Source organism: Barbus barbus (genome assembly GCF_936440315.1).
Source record: "Barbus barbus genome assembly, chromosome: 20".
Lineage (NCBI taxonomy): Eukaryota > Metazoa > Chordata > Actinopteri > Cypriniformes > Cyprinidae > Barbus > Barbus barbus.
This window is the reverse complement of record NC_136748.1, coordinates 806,253-831,951: the sequence shown is the minus strand read 5'-3', so window position 1 is coordinate 831,951 and position 25,699 is coordinate 806,253. Positions and strand designations below refer to the sequence as shown.

At 38.8% G+C, this 25,699-nt stretch overlaps 1 protein-coding gene across 13 annotated transcripts in view; it reads left to right on the top strand.

The window, feature by feature from the left end:
• Positions 1-271: 271 nt before the first annotated feature.
• LOC306886327 (CDAN1-interacting nuclease 1) overlaps positions 272-25,699 on the top strand; it is a 96,990-nt gene continuing 71,562 nt past the window's right edge. For 3 of the 13 annotated variants that reach the window (XM_079443357.1, XM_079443356.1, XM_079443350.1), the window contains exons 1-4: positions 313-412; positions 884-913; positions 1,012-1,129; positions 25,197-25,242. In XM_079443357.1, coding sequence (XP_079299483.1) covers positions 397-412; positions 884-913; positions 1,012-1,129; positions 25,197-25,242 — 210 coding nt within the window. In that variant the 5' untranslated portion in view covers positions 313-396. Of the gene's footprint in view, positions 413-705; positions 732-883; positions 914-1,011; positions 1,130-25,196; positions 25,243-25,699 lie in introns of all 13 variants that reach the window. The other 10 variants (XM_079443362.1, XM_079443359.1, XM_079443355.1 and 7 more) reach the window with 7 other exon arrangements.

Genomic DNA, 25,699 nt, shown 5'->3' with positions numbered 1-25,699 from the left:
CATGTTTCTGCACATAATGTACATTTAGATACAATATTGCTCTCAGCTTGAAGATATAATGATTCTACAGATGAGCAAGACGAGGAAAAAAACACTTGAAAGAGAGAAATTATCGTCACGTATGAATTATTCTACATATAATGTCGAATGTTAATGAATGGCTCATGAATTATTTATCCTCATACCAACAGCAAGAGTCGCGTCAAAACCTCCAATCAGCTTCAGCTTTACTCAATGTCAATAATCGCTCCGGCCAATCAGGAGCGCCTTTACTCTGACGTGGCGTTTGAAGTCGTTGGCGGGAGTAGAGCAGGAAGTGACGCTGTTGCGAGTCTGAGGTGTTTACAGTGTTGTTTGGATTGTAAAGTGTTTTTAATCATTGTTTGTGTGTTAGCGATGGATTCTGCCGCAGGTACAGTGTGTGTGTGTGTGTGTGTGTGTGTGTGTGTGTGAGTGACAGCTCTCTTTCTCGCCAGTGATGTAGATGTGTTAGTAATTAATTTCTGTGCAGTAGCGTTAATATACAGATAATATACTGAAGCACATATTACACGATAATCACTGATTACACAGGCGACTTATCTTCTCATTTATTTAGAATCAATCATTTGAAACCTGACACAAGTCTTAGGTCGATGTCAGTAAATAAATGAATCAGTCTCTCTCTCTATATATAACGTTATATTTATATATCTGTCCCTGCAGCACAAAAGCAGTCATGAGTAACACAGGTATATCTGTAGCAATAGACAACAATACATTGTATGGATCAAAATTATACATTTCTCTTTTATGACAAAAATCATTAGGATATTAAGATCATGTTCCATGAAGATATTTAGTAAATGTTCTACTGTAAATATAAACTTTTTTGCTCCCTCAGATTCCAGATTTTCTAATAGTTGTATCTCAGGTAAATATTGTCCTATCATAACAAACCATACTTTGAAACATGGACCCTTATGGCTGGTTTTGTGGTCCAGGGTCACAGACGTGTTTGTTTTGTTCCAGATAAGCGGGTGAATGGGATGCAGGTTTGCAGAGCCGAGTACCGAGCGATTGGGCGATTCGTGGAGCAGCTGCGACCCACAAGGCAGTGCATGAAGACGCTGCAGACTCAGTTCCCACAGTGAGCTCCATCACTACAGAACGCCTTACATGCTCGCCTTCACACCGATGAATCTCACCTATTGACCAACAGCTTTGAGTCATTTACAGAGATTATCATCAGTGTGCTGCTTGAGTGTAATGCAGGCTTATTAAATATATTTGTGTTATTATAAATATGTTATTACATATATGATATATTTGCTCAGAATAAGCCTGATTTCCTTCTTTCTTGGGCTGCACGATTTGACCCCCCTCCCCCCAAATAAAAATAAAAAAACAAATAAAAATAAAAATCTAATTGTGATTTTCTGAGAGAAAAAAGTGAATTAAAATGCAATTTAAAGAAGAACAAATTCTAGATTTGCTGTGATTATTGTAGGGCTGATTATAATAATTATAATTATTGATAATTATAATAATAATGTTATTATTATTACAAAATAAAAATATTAAAATGACAAAATAAAAACAAATTAGGAAATATTACTGTTGGATTAAGACTGCACAGTTTGGCCAAAATGTTGTGATTACATCAACACAGCAATAAATAATAATAATAATAGACTTATTATTATTATTATTATTATTGTTTTTATTGTTATTGCAAATTAAAAATACTAGGGCTGCATGATTTGACCCAAAAAATAAATAAAAATAATTATAATTGTGATTTTTCTGAGAAAAAAAAAAAAAAAATTAAAGGTGCCATAGAATACATTGATACAGTATTAGATTTTTTTCTCTGATATTTACATAGAAGGTATGTGGCTTAGGTAAAGGCAAAAAATCTCCAGAAACGATTTTACATGTCTATTTACAACCCTAGGATTTCTCCCTAGAACGAAACGGTCTGTTTTTGGCTTATTTGGCAGGGTCATGAATAATAATGAGCTCTGCTCTGATTGGCTGTTTCCCAGTGCTGCTCAGTGTTGAGCTCTGCTCTGATTGGCTGTTTCACAGTGCTGCTCAATGTTGAGCTCTGCTCTGATTGGCTGTTTCCCAGTGCTGCTCAGTGTTGAGCTCTGCTCTGATTGGCTGTTTCCCAGTGCTGCTCAATGTTGAGCTCTGCTCTGATTGGCTGTTTCCCAGTGCTGCTCAGTGTTGAGCTCTGCTCTGATTGGCTGTTTCCCAGTGCTGCTCAATGTTGAGCTCTGCTCTGATTGGCTGTTTCCCAGTGCTGCTCAGTGTTGAGCTCTGCTCTGATTGGCTGTTTCCCAGTGCTGCTCAATGTTGAGCTCTGCTCTGATTGGCTGTTTCACAGTGCTGCACAGTGTTGAGCTCTGCTCTGATTGGCTGTTTCACAGTGCTGCACAGTGTTGAGCTCTGCTCTGATTGGCTGTTTCACAGTGCTGCACAGTGTTGAGCTCTGCTCTGATTGGCTGTTTCACAGTGCTGCACAGTGTTGAGCTCTGCTCTGATTGGCTGTTTCACAGTGCTGCTCAATGTTGAGCTCTGCTCTGATTGGCTGTTTCCCAGTGCTGCTCAGTGTTGAGCTCTGCTCTGATTGGCTGTTTCCCAGTGCTGCTCAATGTTGAGCTCTGCTCTGATTGGCTGTTTCACAGTGCTGCACAGTGTTGAGCTCTGCTCTGATTGGCTGTTTCACAGTGCTGCACAGTGTTGAGCTCTGCTCTGATTGGCTGTTTCACAGTGCTGCACAGTGTTGAGCTCTGCTCTGATTGGCTGTTTCACAGTGCTGCACAGTGTTGAGCTCTGCTCTGATTGGCTGTTTCACAGTGCTGCTCAATGTTGAGCTCTGCTCTGATTGGCTGTTTCACAGTGCTGCACAGTGTTGAGCTCTGCTCTGATTGGCTGTTTCACAGTGCTGCACAGTGTTGAGCTCTGCTCTGATTGGCTGTTTCACAGTGCTGCACAGTGTTGAGCTCTGCTCTGATTGGCTGTTTCACAGTGCTGCTCAATGTTGAGCTCTGCTCTGATTGGCTGTTTCACAGTGCTGCACAGTGTTGAGCTCTGCTCTGATTGGCTGTTTCACAGTGCTGCACAGTGTTGAGCTCTGCTCTGATTGGCTGTTTCACAGTGCTGCACAGTGTTGAGCTCTGCTCTGATTGGCTGTTTCACAGTGCTGCACAGTGTTGAGCTCTGCTCTGATTGGCTGTTTCACAGTGCTGCACAGTGTTGAGCTCTGCTCTGATTGGTGCGGCTCATTTCAGTAACTCACAGCAAGAAGGAAACACTGGGAGGAAAATATATATTTAAATACTTTCTCTTGCAGTTATATCGTCGGGTAATTATACTGTAAATAAAATGCGGTCATCAGGGAGCAGCTATTAATATGCAAGGCATTGATACTGCTTTCATTTCACTTTCAAGAGATGCGATCGCACAAACTATGTTTAAATTATGGAGCGGCAGCAGTACTTACCACACATTTCACAAGATCAGATGCTTCTCAGTGGTGCTCAGGATCTTCCTCATCTCTCCTTACTCAGTTAATGTGCTAAGTGAAATCTTGTGTACTGTAACAGGCTACAGCTAGCAACTCCGGGCCTTTCTGAATACAGACACCAACCCATCCCTACACTTCACACCCCCTGCACAGCCTGGAACATAACATTTATTTCCATGGTCTGCCATGTTCGCTGTTGTCCGCGCTTGTTTCTTCACAATACCTGCAGGACTTCTGATGGTTCGGCTGGTGGCTGGCCTCGTACAAGGGCAGGTTTATGCAAATGTTGGGGGCGTCGTGATCCCGACTGTTGCGTCACAGTCGGTGTTATGTTCTGATTCGCCTGTTTTTCAGTGGTCTTTATTCACGAGATTTACATAAGAAGGAGGAAACTATGGTGTTTGAGGCTCACTGTATGTCATTTCCATGTACAGAACTGTTATTATTTAACTATGCCAAGGTAAAGACGGTTTTTCATTCTATGGCACCTTTAAATAAAATGCAATTTAAAGAAGAAAAAAAATCCAGATTTGCTGTGATTATTGTAGGGCCGCCAAATTTGGCCAGAATTTTGTGATTATATCAATATGACTGTCAATAATAATACTAATAATAATATCATTATTATTATTGCAAAATAAAAATCTATAAAATTACTAAATAAAAACAAAATATGACACATTACTGTTGGAGTAAGGCTGTACAGTTTGGCCAAAATGTTGTGATTATATCAACACAGAAATAAATAATAATACAAATAGTTCTATTATTATTGTTGCAAATTAAGCATAAAAATTACTAAATAACAAAAATAAAATGAATATTTAAGAAAAATAGTATAATAATACTATAATAATAATAATTGTATTAACATTTATTAATATTAATATTTTAATAATTAAATTTTATGAATACATTATAAATACACTGATATTTATTGCTGTGCTTCACTGTGAAACATCCAGCACACACGTTTAATTAAATCAGAGCCTTTAGACAAAGCCATATAATGATTTCAGTTTTATTTGAATTAATCGTGCAGCTCTCCTTCTTACTGTGATGTTTTATTAGACCAAATATCTAGAGACGCAGAACCTGACACGTTTGAGCTCAAGTCTGTATGGATCTAATCTAATCATCTGCCATCAAATAGCGCTTTCATTTGGTGAATATGCTGATTGTTTGCGTGCATGTGTGTGCTGTGTCCCTGACAATGAGCGCGTGTCTTTATTGAATGTAACACATGTAATCCCGCCAGACCCCTGAGACGCCGCCGCTCTTCAGAGGTCACTTAGAAAGTCATATGAAGCAGGAGATTCCTGTTTTCATCGTGCTGTAATCACAGCTAGAGTACGACCCCGTGTCCCGCAGGAATACACGTCTACCCTCAGCGCGCCGCTCTTATTGGCGTCAGCAGTTTGGAGAATGTAGTGTGTATTAGTCCCGTGCCCCAGATGTGCTGCTTTATATGCCATTGTCCTCCTGGAATATACTGATATATGGCCTCGTTCGTTCGTGCTCGCGTGTTTTGTCTTGCAGGCAGGTTCAGCGCTTGCGTTTATTTCTCTGACGGCCAGAAGTACAACCCAAACCGAATCCGGGAGTGCTGTTGGTGTTATTTGAGCGGGCTGCACCATATTTAGTTTCAGCATCGATATCAGGTTGTGTGATGTTTAGTATACTGATTATTTATACTAGTGCCGTCAAATGATTAATCGCCGTACAGTTTACTATAAAACGTGGAATGTCATGGGATTTGTCAAATTAACAAATTAATCAAAAGTAGGTCATTACACGAAGTCAAATCACGATATGGACTAGTATCTGTAAATATTAAGCCGATAAAAGATTATTTTATATGAATCCTGTATGTTCTGCATGTCTGTGTGAATGACATTTTTTGTGAAAGGTTTGTTTGGGAGGCACATATGCAAACTGTTGTAATTCCTACACCGTTCACCTGATTTGGATGTAAATACCCTCAAATTAAAGCTGCCAGTCTGCAGTTAAAGCTCATCTTGGTCGTTTCATTTGAAATCCATTGTGGTGGTGTGTAGAGCCAAAAATGTTAGAATTGTGTCGATGCCCCAATATTTATGGACCTGACTGTATTATGTGCCGCCGCTGTTATATTGTCGGCACGGAAAATATGTAAATGCGCATGCCCAGTAGCCACAGCTGTATCTCTTCTAGCCTTAACCCCAAATCAGATAGGAGTAGATTAACTTCGGTGGACTTAAAATGGACTTAAAACCTTCTGATGTTTATTCATGTTCATTTCGTGCATTAAGTAAATATGAAAAGACGATCGGTTGACGTGTTTGAACTGAGGTGATACAGTGATCTGTCACGACACGTTGAAGAGCCACAAAAAGGTATTTATTGTTTGAATTTCTTTAAAAATGACTCTTTTTTTAAGTCCTGAGACCTTGTTTCATATCAGCTCTGTCTTCTCTGTCAGTGTGTGGTCAGTTTCCTCTGTGCTCTGCGATGTGTTTTTCACTGCGTGAGAACATGATGTGTAGTGTGAGAGTGTTTGTCGGTCATGGCAACAGTAACTATTGGTGGTTAATAAAAAATATAGCAGCCAAAAGCCTTTGAAAGAGAGTGAAAGACGCTTATGTGCAAAAATATAAGCCCTTTCTTTAAGCAAAGTTGCTGCTGTTGTTTTTCTTCCGGTGACCTCAACCCATGCCTTGCTCTCTCATTGGCTGTAGCTCGTCACCACACCTGACACCACGTGATGTCGAGTCGGCCGACCGGTCCAGATATTTGGCATGCTAGATATTTGTTTGGCGTCGGCGAGGTGTCAGCGAGCCTCTTTGATGCATCGTTGTGTAGTTCACACCAAAGATTGCGAAGCACCGATCACCCGCTGATTTCCCCCCGATTACAGCCCGACCTGTCGGCGAGCTCGTTAACTTGCAAATCGGGCTTAAATCGGGCTTAAAATCCTGTAGTGTGAACTAGCCTTTACCTGAAAAATATAAAGCACTGTTTATTTCATTTGTATCTTTGTTCTATTTTATTCATCTATGCTTGTAATTAGTTTATTTTCTGAGCTGATTTACCCACCTGCAAAATCATCCCAATCATTGATTATTATTTTTTCCAAATAGAGCTATTCAAATCATCTGGTGATTATTATATGTATATTTTTTCTCTTCATATCGCAATATATATATCGCAGAAAAACTAAATATCGCAATGTGAGATTTTTTTCCAATATCGTGCAGCCCTAGTTGTCACACAGTCATTGTGCTCGTCCAATCAGCTGAGCGGCGCTCTGGAGGCTTCGTGATTGGGCTGGCAGGAATCTGGGCTCTTAAGACACAACACATCGACTGGGCCATCCATCATCTCTTAGCATGTGCTCAGGCCTGCCAATACACCCCCCGTTCGAGAGGCAGAGCAGGCCTCCGTAAATACTGGCGTCTTCTGCCGTTCCTCATCCGTTCTGTCAGAGTGGCCCTGAGCTCATCCCGACTGCATGCTCTGTCATCTCCTGAACGCTGCATCGCTGCACACACACCCATGTTTAACCTCAGCCTGTCCTTTCAGATGCACACACACACATCTATAGGTGCCATATTCATAAAGTGATACCGTGTGCAAAATGTTTTGTCGAATATACTGATTTTTTGTTAAGGCTTATGTTATATAACTAAATTAGCAGCATCCACAGCAGAGGATGATAATGTTTTGTTTATTATAATCGCACTGCAGTTTTGCTTCTGTCACTTTAAATGCACTGGAGGTCTTTAAGGCAGGGTGGATTCTGATTGGCTGTCAGTGTTTTGAAAGTGATTCCAGTCAGGGATATTATAGTTAACTACAACAAAAATTAAAAACATTAAAAAAAAAAAAACATTCACTGAAATGAGTTTAAAACTATATATATATATATCAGTCAGTAAGATTTTTTATGTTTTTTTTTTAAAGGATTCTGTTCTGCTCACCAAGCCTGCATTTATTTGATCCAAAAAAATTGCAAATATATACACACACACACATATTTATATATATATATATATATATATATATAGGTAAATAGATATTTACTACTATATATAATCCGAAAACTACTAAAAATTAAAAATACACAACAAAATTACTAAAACTTTAAGTAAATTGTTTAAATAATATAAAAATAAGAAATGATTCCAAATATGAATAAAAACTATAATAGTATTTCAGTGGTACTAAAATAAAACTGATTCAGCGATATTGTTTGTCTGTGATGTTATCGTTATAGCTTTAAAAATGTTAAAGAATTCTACATTTTAAATAATTATTTTTAAAAACATTGGGTCTCATTCGCTAATAAGTGCGTACGTTTTTCGTATTTATACGCACATTTGAACTTCTCACGAAAACTTTCCGCCTAATTCACAACAGGTGCGTACGCACATGAGCTTGTTCTTAATCTCGTTCTTCTGTTAGTGAATAGTCTTCTAAAAGAGCGCCCGCGTGCACGAGGTTAGTGATTAGCATAATACACGCCCACACCAGCTCCATATAAGGGCTTTCCGCAAAGCGGCACTCGTCTAGAGAAAGACAATTATGGCATCAAACAAAAGACAAAGAAAAATACCTTTAACGACAATGAACGTGAGGTTTTGCTGTTGGAGGTGGAAGCCAGAAAAAATGTGTTATTATATCTGTGCGCCAGCAAACATATCTGTGAGCCAGAGCCGGCGCCAGGGCACCTCCATCGGGGGGCATTTAAATTTGTAGGGGGGGGGGGGCAGAAATCACGTTGTGTGTGTGGGTGGGGGTGGGGGGGTGGGGGGGTTGGGTGTATTTGTGAAGAGCATGCAATCGGTGACCGCGTGCAGTTGCTGACGCTCGCTAAAGCGTTCAATTGCTTTCTTATGTGCGCTGTTTTATCTGTACTTTCGCTTTCAAAATGGATCGCGTTCAGCAAGGAGGGGAGAGGATGGAAAGTGGGGAGGCACAGTAACTCGTTTGGGGGGGGCACGGCCCACGAGTGCCCCCCTTGGCGCCGGCCCTGCTGTGTGCTCTCTAAAGACGCGCTCTCTCCTTAGAGCACGCGCCACAATGTCTTCAAGCAGTACCAAGTGTGCCATGCCTCCAAACACAAGGTGAGAAACAATAATCACCGTTTATATAAACATAGATCAGGTGATTTGTTGTTTGGACCTCTAATTTTATATATATATATATATTTATATAATTGGACCTCTAATTATACTTTATCAATTTTAACGTCTAGTTACTTTTCACCCACCCTGTAAATAACATATCTAATTATATGTGGGGTTCTTTATACATGCTTGTTAGGCCCCGGGCGTACATGATTATTGCGTACGTGTGGTATAAGTTGTTCTTGAATTTTTTCATACATTTAGAATAAATTTTAGTACGAAAGTTTTTGATGAATCATGATTTATTCGTGAAAACGTCCGTACGCACATTTCACGCAAAAATTTGTGCGTACGCATGTTTAGTGAATGAGACCCAATATCTTTATCATTATCGTTATAAATCATCTTTGGTGTGGGCAGGCATTTATCGGGTTGAGTGTTTGGATCTCAAGTGAATTTGTCAAGAAAATGAGAAAGTTGTGCTTGCCTGCAGTGTTGGTCTGTATTTCTGAGGATATTTGAGTTCTCTCAGCCGTGTTGCTAAGGTGTTTTGGGTGGTTGCTAAGGCAGTGCAAGACTGTTTCTTACTAGTGCAAGTCAATAGAGGTCTCCTCCAATGATCTCCATGATGCTCTGATGATCTACAGCAGTGTTTCTCTAACTTTTTTTGTCAGCTGAATATAAATATAAAATCTTAAATATAAAATATTTACTTAAAGTCCCCTCTGAGATTAAATTCATATTTCAACAATTTAACAACACATTTCAATGTTTTTGTTTAAATACAGTAAGTGGTGCACGTTGCACTTCTAAATTCATGTTAAACTCACAGCGGATGCAGAGGAACCGAGCCGATCTGAGACGCTGAAAACACCGGATCATGAACCACGCAAATAAACACAGTGACACACTTCACTCTGAGACACAGAAGTAATCACACATTCAAAGACATTAACGTAATTCAATGCAATTATCAGCCTTTCATCAGCTCTGGAACTACTTCAGTTCTCTCATGAACCCTGATCTGCAGATGTTTGTCTGGTCTCTAAACTAAAACATGACTGCCAGCATTTAGGTGACTAATTACAGATTTGTCTGATAATGAAGGTTGTTCAGAAACATACGAATATTTGTATATTTATTTATTTATTTTTGGTATGCAATTTTTCATTTATACTTTATCTGACTACTTTATCTGTGAGTAGTGAATTGGACGTGAAATGATTTGCAATTCCACGAGCGAGTCTGTAATCACTTTGAATCCATTGTGAATCTGCCATGTTCATAGTTTTTTTTTTCTTTTTTTTTTTTTAAGGCTGAACGATTCATAAAAATAAAAACTAAATCACCTATATGACTTAATTTGACCATCAAATCTCAGATAGTTCGATTGAATCAAATATTTGCTGCATGTTTCAGAGTGAAGTGCGGTGCTCATGCACACATTCAGCTTATGACAGCAGTGTTTCAGTCTCACAGCGACTCACGCTGAATCTCTGCATGTGCTGTGAGTTTCAGTCGCTTATCACTCATATTCAGGAACGTAATCTGAGACAGCCATTTCACCAGATTTGTAATGAGACACTTTAATAAATCTGTTGCAAAGTCCTGTAAGGACTTCCTGTGGTTTACTGCCAAAATAAAAGCTTAAAGTTTGTTTAAAAATTTTGAGAAATTAAAATGTAAATATTGGTATTGTAATTTTGTGGTTTTACCATAAAATAAAATTAATGTGGTTTTTATTATATACATGTTTTATTTAAAATTATTCCAATAGTAATAATATTGTAAGAATATATTTTTTTTATGGTGGTAATACATTTGTCAAAAGGAATAGAAATGTGTTTTTTTTTAGCAGCACACTAAAATCTGCTCATTACACCTTAGCAACCACATAGCAATACCCTGACAACCACCCATAATATCTTAAAGGTGCAATCTGTAATAATCACAGCTAGAGGTTGAAATGGGTACCATAGTCCTAATTCAGAGTATTGAACTACATGCAACAGAAACAAGTGCAACTCACAATGGAAAGTGACAAGCCTTACACTGAAAGTTGATGGGTTGATTTATGTTGTTTTAATATTCCGCTTTTAGATCGTCATGTAGAACCTGCTGTCTCTGATCCAGATCATTTGCTGGCCTCCATGACGGCAAAATGCGGTTTTCCACCAGCTGGCAACCCAGGGTGTCGAAACACTATTGAGTAAACTGGCAGTGGGCGGAGTCACACAGAACAAAACAAAAACAGACATTCCGACACGGAACGCTCATTTTAAAGCAGAATAACAGCTGTAGTGTTGTTTTTGTTTTTTCAGAGAAACCTAGATATTAGCATGCTTCCTGAATATCTGCAAACAGGGGTCATATGATGCGAGTTTTCCTTTCTCTTTGTAGTGTTACAAGCTGTTTGTGCATAGATAAGATCCGTAAAGTGGCAAAGACTAAAGTCTCAAACCCAAAGAGATATTCTTTCTAAAAGTTAAGACTTGTCCACGCCTTCCTGAAACGTTCTTTTTAAACACACCCCCACATATCTACATCACGGTGTGGGAAGATTTGCATAACACCACCCAAATGTTTACGCAAAGAAAGAAGGCGTAACTTTTATTCTCACTGTGATATTGTTGTCATGGAGACTCTGTGTTTCCAAATATGGTAAGGGGCGTAACATTTCCGTGTCACGCTTGAGGTATTCAGCCAATCACAACGCACCAGATAGCTGGCCAATCAGAGCACACCTCGCTTTTCAGAACGATGAGCTTTGTAAAAATCGACGTGTTTCAGAAAGGCGGAGCATAGAGGAGCAACAATAATATGTGGTATTTGCAAAATAATGTGTTTTTCAATGCAAGCACATTGCGTTACACCAATTACACAAAATAATGTTCTTTTTAGCATCATCATATGACCCCTTTAATGCTTTAGTACAGTCAAAAAATTACAAAGAATTAAAGCATCTTTAACCATCAGCCAGAACACCCCAGAAACCTAAAGCGATGTGCTAAAAGCACATCAGAAGTTTAGCAACCGGATGGCAGCTCCCATTAATCATTGAGATTAATAATGTTCTCCTTAACAAATGATAAACAAAAATAGTACTAATAGCCCCCTCCCCTTTTTTGGGGGGTATTCAACATGTGAATATATTTCTTATTACAAATGTTAATATGCAATTAATTGTGATTAAATGACATCTGTGCAGTGATTTATATGAATAAATCCTCATATGCGTCTGAAGCGTATGCATCTAAGCAGTGTATCCTCCTGCTCCCGTAACACAGATGTTGGAGTCATCTATCAGCCATGCCTCTCCCGAGCTCTGGCTGTTCTGAAGGGAGTGTGAATTGGACACGGTGCTGTCAGTCTCCCCGTCTCACAATGGAGACGCATGCAAATCCCACGCGGCGCGGGCCGTGATGGGCGGCTGGCGAGGGTGACATCGGCCCGGCCTTTCCTCTGACTCCTCTGCATTAGAATTGGAAATGAAGCGCTCTTAAGAGTGCTGTCCGAATCATATGGGGTGCTGTCACTCCTCCCCTGAGAGGGGCCGCGGCCGGGCCCCGTACAACCCCATGAATGAATTTGGGTGTAATGATCGGCCCTCTTTAAAATGCCGTTCCACCCAGTTTGCATATGTCTCCCGAGCCGGAATGAGGAGGAATACGGGAGATGTTGGGAGCGGGACTTGGCAGATGCTCCCTGTTTGGGCGTGTTCGAGTCTGCACACACCAAGGCCCTTAATGCGTCTGAAACGGGCCCTAATGTGTCGTTTTCATCAGCGCTGAGGCGGGCTGCAATATGGTGCCAGTGGCTCGCTTGGGGAATATGAATTTTGATTAAGGATGCACTCAGGCTTTTGAAATCCTGAAGAAGTGTCAGAATAATGGATGTCGAGCAAATGTCAAGCATTTGTTAATTTCTCTGTTATCGGGGGTTTATCTAGCGCGATCCGTGCGGAGGCCGCTGTGCCATTGATATGCTGATTGCTTGGCTGCAGACGGTGTGTTTGTGATGGCACACTCGCAGAAGTGCTCCTCATTGATTATTTATCGCTCATCTGCCCGTTATCCTCCCATTACATGCCTGTTAATCCAGCGGCCGAGTGGGACTGACGTTAACCAGCCTCATTTGACCAGGCCTGCTGAGTCTGACTGCTTTAGCGGCACTTGTGTGTGGTTTGGCTGCTGTTTCATGAACTCAGAAGCAGACTGTACTATGGGAACGAGTACCTGAGGACTCAGAAGTGACAGCAATTAACAACTGAGCAATTAGTTCAGTTGACTACACTGGAACGGCCCTTTGATTTCCATGATGTGCAAACTATCGTCAAATACACACACATCTTCACACAGGTCTTCATGATAACCTGTCAAAATACAATATTGATTTAAAGCAAAAACAAAAGAAAATATTTAGATTACTAAAATTTAATATACACGGAATCCAGAAGAATTAAAAAAATATATATATAATAATTTAAGGGGGGAAAATGGATTTCATAAGGCCCTAAAATTTTAATTTTTGTTATACTTTTTATATTTATATCGTCTGTGGAAGGTGTAAGACCATAAAATGTTCATTCAATCATATTTCTCGGTCCGAGGGCGTGAACGTGTGTATTTGCACCCCTTCCATTTTCAAGGATGGAAGGGGTTATTACTGTAATATTACGCGCTTTGTACTGTAATGCTTTTCAGCGGTGAATGAGACATGAGCTAACCTGACCGTGTTGATGCCTTCTCTCATCGTGTCACTGCTCCACCTGCGCGTGGTCATGTGTTCTGGAGGAGGCGTGGCTTTGGAGAGTGATTTGCAGGGAGGGTGGAATCTTATGCTTTCAAAGTTAACTGAAATTGCCTGCTGAATAACTCTGAAATTGCCTACCCTATCTTTAATAAATTGTTGTTAAAACTGAATGTAGCTTTTAACATGGAATCACAAAAAATGAAAATAAAAATAATTGAATCTAGTAAAATTAAAATGGAGCAAACTGAATTTGGGGGGAAAAAACCATTGTAATGATGTAATTTATTAATTCATTGATGTAATGAATAAAACCATTTTTTGATATTACCCGAAGTTTATTGGTGTTGTTCTCTTATTCAAATGATATAACTAAACAAATGAATAATTAATTAGGTGAAGCTGTGCCTGAATTTGTCTTAGCATCATGCAGTGTGGTGAATTATTGCTCATCATTGTCTATTGGCTATTTTTGTAATTTAAATAACATAGGTTAATATATTATCTAATATGATTATATTATCATATCTTAATATATTAATTAATGACATTGTAGTATAATATTACACCACCCAAATATGTATTTACTTCCTTCTAATTCTCGCCGTCAGTGCAGGCTTGTTTATATTGACCGCTATGAAAAGTGATTAGTAGCCTGCGTAAAAACAGCCTTGAACATAAAACAGGACAAAAATATAGTTGATGACTAGACAAACATTTCATTCTAGACGCTTATTTGTGAAGACAGTAGCATATAATACAGTGAAATAATATGTTCTTTAGCCATATAAAAACCGTTGTAATATGCGTGGGTAAAATGGACCCGCTGGCGGTTTTAGGTATACAGCGACCCCTGGCGGTTCTAGTGTTAAAGCAGAAAATCAAGTTGTAATTATAACTGAAAGCAACTTTTTTTTTTCATGTATAATAATGAAAAGCTTTAAAGCAACATTAAGGCGTGCCGATTGCAGAGCTTGTGCAAAAATCCACATCGCTACGATCAGATGCTTTCTTAACTGCTGGTTTCTAATGCTGTCATTTTTGTTGTGCATTCATTTCGTTATTGAGAGTAATAATAATCCGCTCTCATCAGTTTTGGTATGTTTGCTAACAGGAAAGCGCTGCTTACATATACCAAACTTTTTTTTACCTTTTAAGTGAAGAACGAAAAAGACCATTGTGAGTGTATTACACATAGGGATGGGTATCGTTAAGGTTTTACTACTCTTATCGATACTGCTTATCGATCCGGTACTTTAACGGTATTCTTATCGGTACTTTTTGTTTTACTTTGTTTCTTTGTTCATATTCTTACAGTATCTTATCTTATGTATATAAAACACTAAAAATGCCTGCACTTCATCAATTTGTAAATGCACCAGTGTGCAGGTATTTTTAGTGTTTTATATACATAAGATAAGATACAGTAACAACATGAACAAAGAAACAAAATAAAACAAACTGACAAATACAATAAAACAAACACACAAACGAAATGAAATAAACAGTGCTTTAATTTTTCCATGAAGGTCTACTAATATTAATGTTCAGGTAAGTAATAGTTACAAAAGTAATCAAATGTAAATGAGCACTGCATAGTTTTCACTGTATGTACTGATAGATTTATGCTTATTAAAGCTATAACGTTGTTCAGATTAAGAGCTGTGGGTGATTTTCTCTTTGCATTTTGTTCTTTGATTAACATTGATGGCTCAAGCTCCAGTCTGACACTTTAAGACAATATACTGACACGCATCGGATTTTCTCCCAACTGTTCTCGTCCACTTAAAACGAGAATAACCATAACCGGCCATTTTGACACATTGTGTGTGTATTTTTTGGCATATTTGTGTGTGTTATTTCGACGCGCCCGAAGCTCAAAGTGTGCTTTGCTTGTCCGTTTTGGAGCACGCCGCCGCGCAGGCACACGCGCGCGCACACATTTCAGCCTGGGGAACAGCAGATTGTACTTTCAACGTTTTACTATCAAATATGTCCTGCAATGTAGCAACAGTAAAGACGGCATTTTATAACAATCACTGATTGAGCAGATTCAGATGTTAAGTTTTGGTTCGGAGGAACGAATCCGCGCCGCTATGAAGAGAAGGGAGTTGTGCTAGAAGAAATGCGGCTATAATCCTTCGAAGCCAAAATCGAAAAAAAAAAAAATACTTAGCTTAATATAACAGCCATAGGAAAGTGTGAGCAGATGTTTGAATAGTTGGTTCTCTCTTCTATCATAATTAAACAGGACTTTCATGTTGCATGTGTTGAAGCTCCTCCGCGTGAGCGCGATCTGGCTTCTGAATTGCGCATAGCAAAAATGCATCATAGACAAATGTTTGAATATTATTGCACATAAAAACAGCTGGCGACATTATATATATATATATATATATATATATATATATATATATATATATATATATATATATATATATATATATACATATAGAGAGAGAGAGAGGGAGAGAGAGAGAGAGAGAGCAACAATAAATGTATGTGTGTTTTCTTAATTTCTCCAATACAGACAGAAGTACCGATAACGTCAGAGCTTATCGATACTCCGGTCTTTCATAATTTAGCCCCGAGACCGATTTAATACCGAGTTTCGGTACCCATCCCTAATTACACACGACCGCTCTGTTTGTTTGTAGTTTTGTAAAACGTTCCCACAGTCTACTGCAGGGCTGTGACAATAAATTGCTGCATTGTGAATCAAAAAATGATTCAGCATCGTTTAGGAGAATTTCCCAATGCATCACGATTCTCTCTGAGCTTAGTTTTGAACAGCAGATGGCGCTACATGCTTTAGAAACAGCCGTGCTCTGCTAGCTTCCAATTCCTTACACATGCACCTAAAATAATCATTCATAAAGTTTGAAAAGTGAATTACAAGAGTGTTTACAGTGGGCTGGGTTTACAGTAATTTCACGTCATAAAAGCATAAAAGCAGAGGTGCAAGTATGTTTAACCACTTCCATGACTCAACCTAACGCACAAGTGCTCTTCTTCGTGAACATTTAAGTGTGCGCCATCTGCTGTTAAAAACTAAACTCAGAATCCATTCCAGTGAGAATCATGACGCATTGGGAAAATCTCAGAAACGATCCACATTGATTTATCATCCCAGCCCTACTCTGCTGGTTTGGTTTAGTTTGGACTTCTCTTTCTTCTGTTGGTTTGCAAGCAGGAAGGTTGAATTACAGTTTTGTGCTACAGTGCTTCACTCTGGTCAAACCACGGTACTGCAGGCCCTCATATAAAATCAAACAACTATTTAACAAAAATGTTAAAACTTTAGTTATTTTAACTTGAGATGCTCATGTTCCAAAACACTGAGGAAAAAACACGAGAGGCGATGCAACGGATGCTCAGACAGTCAAGATGTCCAAGATGCTCCTCCCAGGACTGTGCTGCGTTCAGACGCTGGTGCAGTGACGTCAGATCTGGAGTGCAGTGCTCTCCTCTCCTCTCTCAGTGTGAACAGAAGCGGATCTGTCAGCTCAGGCCTGTGGCTTCTCTCTTTAATCACAGAGCTGCCAGCGTTTATGTGGTCAGACCAGAGGAGAACAGCTCCGTGAAAGAGGAGGCTGTGAGCGAGAATGCATTTCCAGGGTGTCAAGGCTGATATGTTGAAAGCATCCTTGATTTGCGAGAACCGGAATGAAATTCTTCCGTGTAGTGAGTCCTGTCATGCTTTGCCAAGATTGTGCGGTGAGGAGAGAACAGCATACAAACACAAGAATTATCTGACCTCCTTAACTGCATCCACAAATTAAAATCAGGTCATCAATTTGACACAGTCTGTTGATTTGCTATTCAATTTATTGTGCTTTTATTTTTCTAATTAACTTATTATAATTATTAACAACAGTATAATATTCATCTGTGTTACCAACCTTTTATGTACAGCTGTTTGCAATTCCTCTCACCCCGGCTGTCAGAAAGATGGTAATTAATAATTTTGACACACAAGACGTGACATCATGTGCACTGTTTCTATAGCATGCTAATATTGTCCCTTCAGTGTTTCCCACAGGAAAGGGGTCGGTCTCTCTCTACATCTGAAAGTTAAGTGCATCAATCTGGTGCACACAGAGTTCGATATGAAGAGTTCAGACCAATTTTCAGCGTCCAGAACTGAATAAAGTAAAAACTCTTTGCATTGCATTGCTTTGTAGCTGGACTCAGGCAGGTTGTGTGTTTGCATACTGGGATCAGTTGCAGTGCTGGAATGGTACTAATTGTCCAGAATGGCACAAGCGTCAGTAGCGTTGCTCCAGGCAGCAGGCTGCTGGTCAGCGTAATCTGCTTCCTCCCTAGATGCCCAGTGCATGATGGGTAAGGGAGGCTGTGCTGACAGTTTTCAGGAGAACTGCAGTAATGACTCTTGGAGGCCAGACCAAAATAACTTTAACACGTCCTGTCACAGAAAGCGCTACGAGTGCCACCTTTCACGGCCGATCATAATTAGCGCTGGGATTGTGTTATACGTGTCTGTGTTTGAGGTGACTATTGAGAAACCTCTCCGACAGCTGGAGAACATCTCGTGTTCATTTAAGAAATGACTCTCTGTGAATGTCCTGTGTGCAGATTCTCTTCTACAGAATTATGCATTCATTTGAGCACTACTGTTTTTGTTAATACATTTCTATTAAATCATTAAAGAGAATCTAGAAAAACAATATGTCAAAAAATCTGGGGAAAAAACTATTTTAAGAAATTTTTAACTCATTTTAAGAAATTTTTAGATTTTTAGAAAATGTTAAATTATTAAATTTTTCGGTTATTAAAATTAAATTAAAGCATTACAATTAAAATTAAAACATTAAACTTGGAATGTAGGAAAAATACAATCAGAATTTTGTAAAATTTGTTTTCTAATATTGGTTTTGAACTCGAAATATGAAATCACATGATATTTGGATTTTAGTTCAAGCTACAAATAAAAAGAGAAAGTAATCCAATGACATTCAAGCATAGACATCCTCAATGAAAATATGATTAAAATATGAAGCACTTTTGGGTTTAGTTTCTGTTGTGAAATGACTGATCAGACTGACACTCACTTCATCTCAAATATACTGTGATGACCATAACATGAGATGATGGTGCTTCACGCGGTTTATTATGGGTCCACATTCAGATATTTATTTTAGCTGTGTGTAATCTTAGCTTTATCACATCACACAAGACCTTCAGACGGTTTGAACACTTTTCCTCTTCCAGCAGAAGAGGTTTGATTCTGGATGTGACGAGACGCGTGGCTGGAGTTTGTGTCTGCGCTGTTGTGCGATACGTCACATTCATCATAGCTGACTGTCGATGGAGGCGAGGCAGATGTTCCTTTGCACTTATCTGCATGTGTAATTAGACCAATTTGCATATGTAGAGCATGAGGCACAAACACAAGCGTTTTTGCTTTAGTGATAAATATTGACTTAGGGGGGAAATCTTGGTAAAATGGGATTATCAGACGTTACACACTCGGACCGCCGCTGCAGATTTGTTTACGCGTGCTTCTGTCTCCAGATGTTTACTGAAGTTGTGTCTTTAGGTTCACTCACAGTTGTTTGCACATTAAACTGCATTTGATCCTGCTAACCTTGGCAGACAGTCAGGAGCAATTGTGACATTAAATGCTTTTCTCAAAGGCCTTAAATCATTGGGAATAAAATGATCTCCGGCTTCGCCCTGACAGATGTGACGGGATCTTCACGTATGGATCTGTGGCAAACGCTCATTATTATCAGAACATATGACGTGCCGGCGCTCCATTAGCCAGGTGGCATTCATTAGGTTAATTGCTGCCATTTCTTATTATTAATAGTTTGTGAAAGTGGCACGCTTGGAAATGGTTCAGTCCATGATTAAAGACATCAACCAACTGAAAGCTGAAAAGGTGTTATCCTTATCTTCTTTTCTGTTTTTGACAGAAGTGGAGGTTTGATGCTGATAAGCCAGTGCTTTAGTGTTTGATTGTGTTGTTCATTTCTCCTCTTTGCTTCTGAATGGCTGCTGAGTTGTGGAGTGAATCCGGATGAAGGTGCGGAGTCTGTTTCAGACGCGCTCGTATTAATGCATCATACACGGCTGTCAGGAGGGTAATTATGGCCAGAGCGGCTGATTCCCAAAGCGCTCTTGTGTTTCCAGACCTTCTGTTTTATCATGTTGGGAATGACACGCTGTAGGCCATCAGCATTACGCTCTTTATGACCTTCTAATGATGCTCTGTATTTGAGCACGGCTTTTCCCTAAATTCAGGAGGATTGTGGAATATGATTTTTTTTGCTGTTCTGTGAATTCCTCTTGATTAGATTCATGAACGATTTTTGCAGATTCAGACTGTATTCGATTTGATTTAATGATTTGATTCTATATTTTAGGTGCATTCATAGGATTACAGATATGCTTCTGCTATTGTGTCTTAGGAAAGAAAAAGAAAAAGACAGACTACTGTAGATTGTTTCTTGCTTCAAGCAACTTGAAATGAAATGCATTAAATTTACATGAATGTATTTGGCAGATACTTTTATCCAAAACAACGTGCCTTGCATTTAAGGTATACATTTACATTTTATCACTTCTTGCTTAAATATTATTTTATATTATATGTGACCCTGGACCACAAAACCAGTCATCTGAAAGCTGAATAAATAATCTCTCCATTGATGTATGGTTTGTTATGATAGGACAATATTTGTTTCAGATACAACTATTAGAAAATCTGGAATCTGAGGGAGCAAAAAAATCTAAATATTGAGAAAATCTCCTTTAAAGTTGTTCAAATGAAGTTCTTAGCAATGCATATTACTAATCAAAAATGAAGTTTTGATATATTTACAGTAGGAAATTTACTAAATATCTTCATGCAACATGATCTTAATATCCTAATGATTTTTGTCATAAAAGAGAAATGTATAATTTTGATCCATACAATGTATTGTTGTCTATTGCTACAAATATACCTGTTACTCATGACTGCTTTTGTGCTCCAGGGACAGATATAATAAACATTATATAGAGAGCGCTGAAAGTATTCCATTTGTCCCTCTCAGAATCTGCAAAATGTTATTTACTTTATTAAAATAAGATCATGCAAAATGCATGTTATTGTTTATTTAGTACTGACCTGAATAAGATATTTCACATAAAGATGTTTACATATAGTCCACAAGAGAAAATATTAGTTGAATTTATAAAAATGAGCCCGTTCAAAAGTTTACATCCCCTTGATTCTTAATACTGTGTTGTTACCTGAACGATCCACAGCTGTTTTGTTGTTTAGTGATAGTTGTTCATGAGTCCCTTGTTTGTCCTGAACAGTTCAACTGCCTGCTGTTCTTCAGAAAAATCCTTCAGCTCCCACAAATTCTTTGGTTTTCCAGCATTTTTGTGTATTTGAACCCTTTCCAACAATGACTGTATGATTTAGAGATCCATCTTTCCACACGGAGGACAACTGAGAGACTCATATGCAGCTATTACTGGAGATTCAAACACTCACTGATGCTCCAGAAGGAAAACTTTTGAACAGAATTTAGATTATTTTATATTCTTATTTTGCCTAAATATCATATATTTTTCATTTAGTACTGCCCTTCAGAAGCTACAAAAGATAGTTAGCCTACATGTTTCCCAGAAGACACAATAAGTTAAATTTACCCTGATCTTCAAATTCAAAAAGTTTCACCCCCGGCTCTTAATGCATGTTTTTTTTCCCCTTCTGGAGCATCGGTGAGCATTTCAACCTTGAAAGGGGGATGTCAACTCTTGACCTCAACTGTATAAAGCACAAGATGAGTACAATTGCTTTTGCTTTTTCATAGAATATATAAATATTTTTTGTTATGCAGTTGGTCACACAGAACTTGTGCATGCTGTGCACACTCTAAATACTGTATAGTGCTAGTAATATGTGATTATGAGCCCACTTATACTACACTGTTAGACATTTCAAAGGGTTTTTACAGTAACACTGTTGCCAGTAAGTTACTGTAATTAAGATTTACAATAGCAAACTGTATTTCTGATTCCAGTAGTACTATTTCCAGTAGTATACAGCAATTGTAAAAAAAAATACAGTAATGCAGTACTCTGTATGTGGGGTCTGACGTCATAGAAAATTCCCATGATGCAAAGGCTATTACAGTTATTTACTGTAAAGGGAATTTTCAGTGTTATACTGGGTGATATACAGTAACTAACTGTGTAAATGACAGACATGTCTAACAGTGTATTTGCTTCTGAATGTCTGAACACTAACAGTGTGCTCTTCTCTAGATGAGTGCCGGCTCTTCTTTTGACAGGTTCATCATAGTTTGATTTGCGCTGGACTTAGACTTCTGTAGAAAACAGAAAACAATCATTTTCAAGGCTGCTATCAGTCAATTATTATGATCTTATGAAGTCTAAATTTCATCTGAGTGATACATCTTTCTGTCATGCACTGGAAATACACTTCCGTTCAAAGTGACATTGTTTTTGAAAGAAATTAATACTTTATTCAGCAAGGATGCATTAAATTGATCAAACGTGACATTGAAGACATTTATAACGTTACAAAAGATTTCTATTTCAAATAAATGCTGTTCTTCTGAACTTTCTATTCATCTGTAAATCCTGAAAAATAAAATGTACGACCGTTTCCACAGAAATATTGTGCAGCACAACTGTGTTCAACATTGATAATAATCAGAAATGTTTGTTGAGCAGTAAATCAGTATATTATTATGATTTCTGAAGATCATGTGACACTGAAGACTGGAGTAATGATGCTGGAAATACAGCTGCGCATCACAGAAATGCATTAGTTTAACACATATTCACACAGAAAACAGCTGTTTTAAACTGTAATAATATTTCTGTGTTTTCACTATATTTTTCATCGAGTGACTGCAGAAGACACTTCTTTCAGAAACAGAAATAGCTCTGCTCTGATCAGTAGTGTGTTGTAGTGAACAGGTTGGTTGTCGTGTGTTTGCTGAAGGAGTGTTGATGCTGATTCAGATGCACAGTATTTCGAAGCTCTCTTTCATCTGATGATGTATTTACTCGTGGGAAAGCCTTTCAGACCTTAAACGGTGCGTCTAAACAAGCCCATAATTCAAAGTTCGGCCCATTGTTCAACACAGATCTGTTTTCACAGATATTAAGGGCAGTTTACCTCCTCTTAACTCAACAGGCTAAAGATTTAGCCATTAGGCCCTAATCACGATCATTATATGGAGTAATCCATCTGAAGCCTAGCAGATGTGTGAATGCGCTGGTCAAGGTCCGGTGTAGATGTGTTCACCTAATGGCTGTTATTTGGCCGGTGCTCTGGTCACTCGTGACTGGGATGTTCTCTGATCTTCATGCTGGCTTTGTTCACTGCCAAAACTCAGTCAACACTTTGGGATTTAGATTTCTCTCACTTACTTCTTAGTGTTGTTCTTTTGAGATTTAGTCAACCGCAGGCGTGAACAGCTCCACATATCAGGACTTTCTGTTGGTCGGTTAGTTTCTGACCCACATGAGTATTCTTATCAATTCCTAGTTTCTATTCCAATAAGATAAAACACATTTAGATGTCAAACATTTATTGTCTTATTACAAAGCATTCTGTTGCAGTTGAATAACATGAGCAATAATCAGCAGCCTACAGAACAGTCTGAATCATTGACTCACTTGATTCGTTCAAAAGCGTGGATTGATTCAGTCAGGAAACACCGCTGTGTTGCTCGGAGACATGCAGCAGTTCTGCTGTGGCTTTGATTGGAACTATTTTCAGCGAAATTGAGCAAAAGTAGCAAACATTGTGTCTAAAATGTAAATAATTTTAACATCTTGTTTATTGAACTACTATTGTATAAAATCAGTGTCACGTTGCAATCACGTTGATATTCGGGTTAAATATCTTGGTCGTGCAATGCTTTGTACCTGAATCATATATTATAATTTTCTTTTTCTACTGCAGTATGCATCTATAACTTTGTGTGTGCTCATTTGTTTTGATTTCTCATGCAAGTCTGACCAATCAGCACTGAGAGCGGCTCAGACGCTGAATAAATGAGCGGAGGAGGGTTTGGAGAGCAGGATATTCCCGTCGGATCTGTTTTCCAGGTGCATGCCCTCCGCAGGTGTTTGACATTGAGCGCCGCTGAAGATGAATGTAGCTTATGGCCATCCGTGGAATTGAGCGGCCCTCGGGAGCCGCAGCTTCCTGCCATGAAAGGCTCCTCTTTCAAAGGCCATCGGCTGCAGTGGGAATGTTCCCGATATCCCACAAACTCCAGCCATCATCATCATCATCCCAAACAGCCCAGCTGCTGACGGGACTCAAGCGTCAGTGTCAGTGCCTGCAGACCACCCTAGGATTCACATGCGCACACACAGTGGGCTCAGAAATGGATTTATACATACAAATAAACACATGCTTTTATGATTCTGAAAAAAAAAACCTGAAGAAAGTTAGGACGTAAAATAAGAAATGGGTCAAACACGTGCTGCTCATTTGTTGTCCATTTTGTAAATGCAAATTCACTGACTTGAATAGATCTGTTATTTTCTAATATTTCTTGGAGAAAACAAACTGATTATAATATTTGAAAAACTAGCTGCCAAATCAGAGTCATGTGGTAAAACAAACATGCAGAAGAAAAAGACCATAAATCAGGAAATAATATCATATAAAACAGGAAATGATAATGATGATGAATCAGATGTCAGTGTATTAGTGACTCCTTTGAGCAGATTTGTTTCAGCCATCGGGGAGATTTCATTCATAGTTTGATCTGGATTTGATCTCTAAATGCATTTGTGGTTCCTGCAGGATTCAGAACCTGAGCAGATGATTCTGATCGGCATTAAACAATTATATCAGTCTCAAATATGTTTCATTAAGCTCATGTTTTGTGTCTTGATTTGATATGATTGAGGAGACAGGTGAGGAATATGGACGGATGCAGGTTTGATTTGAACCTGAACCTAAAATATCAGGGAAACTTATGATTTTCAGGCCTGGAATGTCACCAAAATGAATGAAAATTTAAAAGGTGACATTCTAAACTATTTCAAACTGCATTTTTATAATTATTTTTGTAATAAAAAACAAAATGATATTTTTATGATGTGTCTATAATATTTTTACAGTTATACTTGTATATTTAATCTAATTTATTATTAAAAGCTCATGTTAAATTTGTACTCAAATATAGTACAAATCAATACAGTGTTTTGTAGTTGCGCGCGTGTGCGTATTTTTATGGTTTACGTCTCTTATGCTCATCAAGGCTGCATTTATTTGATCAAAAATACAGAAAAAAAACTAATATTGTGAAATAGGATTACTTTTAAATATAATTTATTTCTGTTGTATAAAGCTGAATTTTTATCAGCCATTGGTCTTCGGTGTCACATGATCTTTCAGAAATTCATTATTAAAATAGAAAACCGTTATGTAAAAAAGTGTGTGTATATTTCTACTGTTTAGTATATATTATAAAGAACCATTTCAAATGAATGAAAAACCTATACAGTGTATGTTTGCGCATCAGATGGTGTAGATGACGTTCTGCTTCAGCGACTCGGATGTCTTGAGCTTTTGTGAGTGAGATCTTGAGGTCTAAAGGTGTGTTGCGTTCATACAACACTATATTCCTCTGGTTTCTCAGCGTAATCCTGCGTCATCTGTCCGGGGCGTTCATCTGGAACAGCTTTGCCACACTTGTTTCCATGTTCCTGGAGATTACAGGCCGGCTGCTCGCAGAAGCACTGCTCTCTCTTTGTCTGCGTGCAATGCACTCTGGTAATTAACTTTGTCCTTCTTTTATTTGTTCCAGTCTTCCTCCGTCCACTCTTCTGAGCATCTTCTCCCAGGAGTACCAGGTTAGAAGTTTTCTTCCTTTGTGCGGCCTGACAGCTGCCTAATTGAATGATGAATGTCCCCTTATTTCTATGTAATTGAACTGCCAACTCTCTGATTGGTTTGGAGGATTCCCCCCCGACCGACACACACACACACACACACTCTCGCCTGAGTCTCGGTGGACCACTGCCAACCCGGCCCCTCCATCTGTCTAATAACATGGAGCCGCTTCTTATTTGCCGGACCTGTAATAAATTATGCTAAACCATTATTATTCTGACAATAATAATTTCCCGGTGCAGCGCGGCTCGGTGTGCTAAATGTTTGCTGACTCGCGCTGTCGCGGCCGCTTTGGGCGTCTGACAGCCGATGATGATCGATGGCCGCTGCTGCGGAGGCACAAAACAGAGCCATTCATCATCCGGCCGACAGCTGTCACTCACTCGCTGTGTCTCCGCAGAATTACTTTTGTAGTTT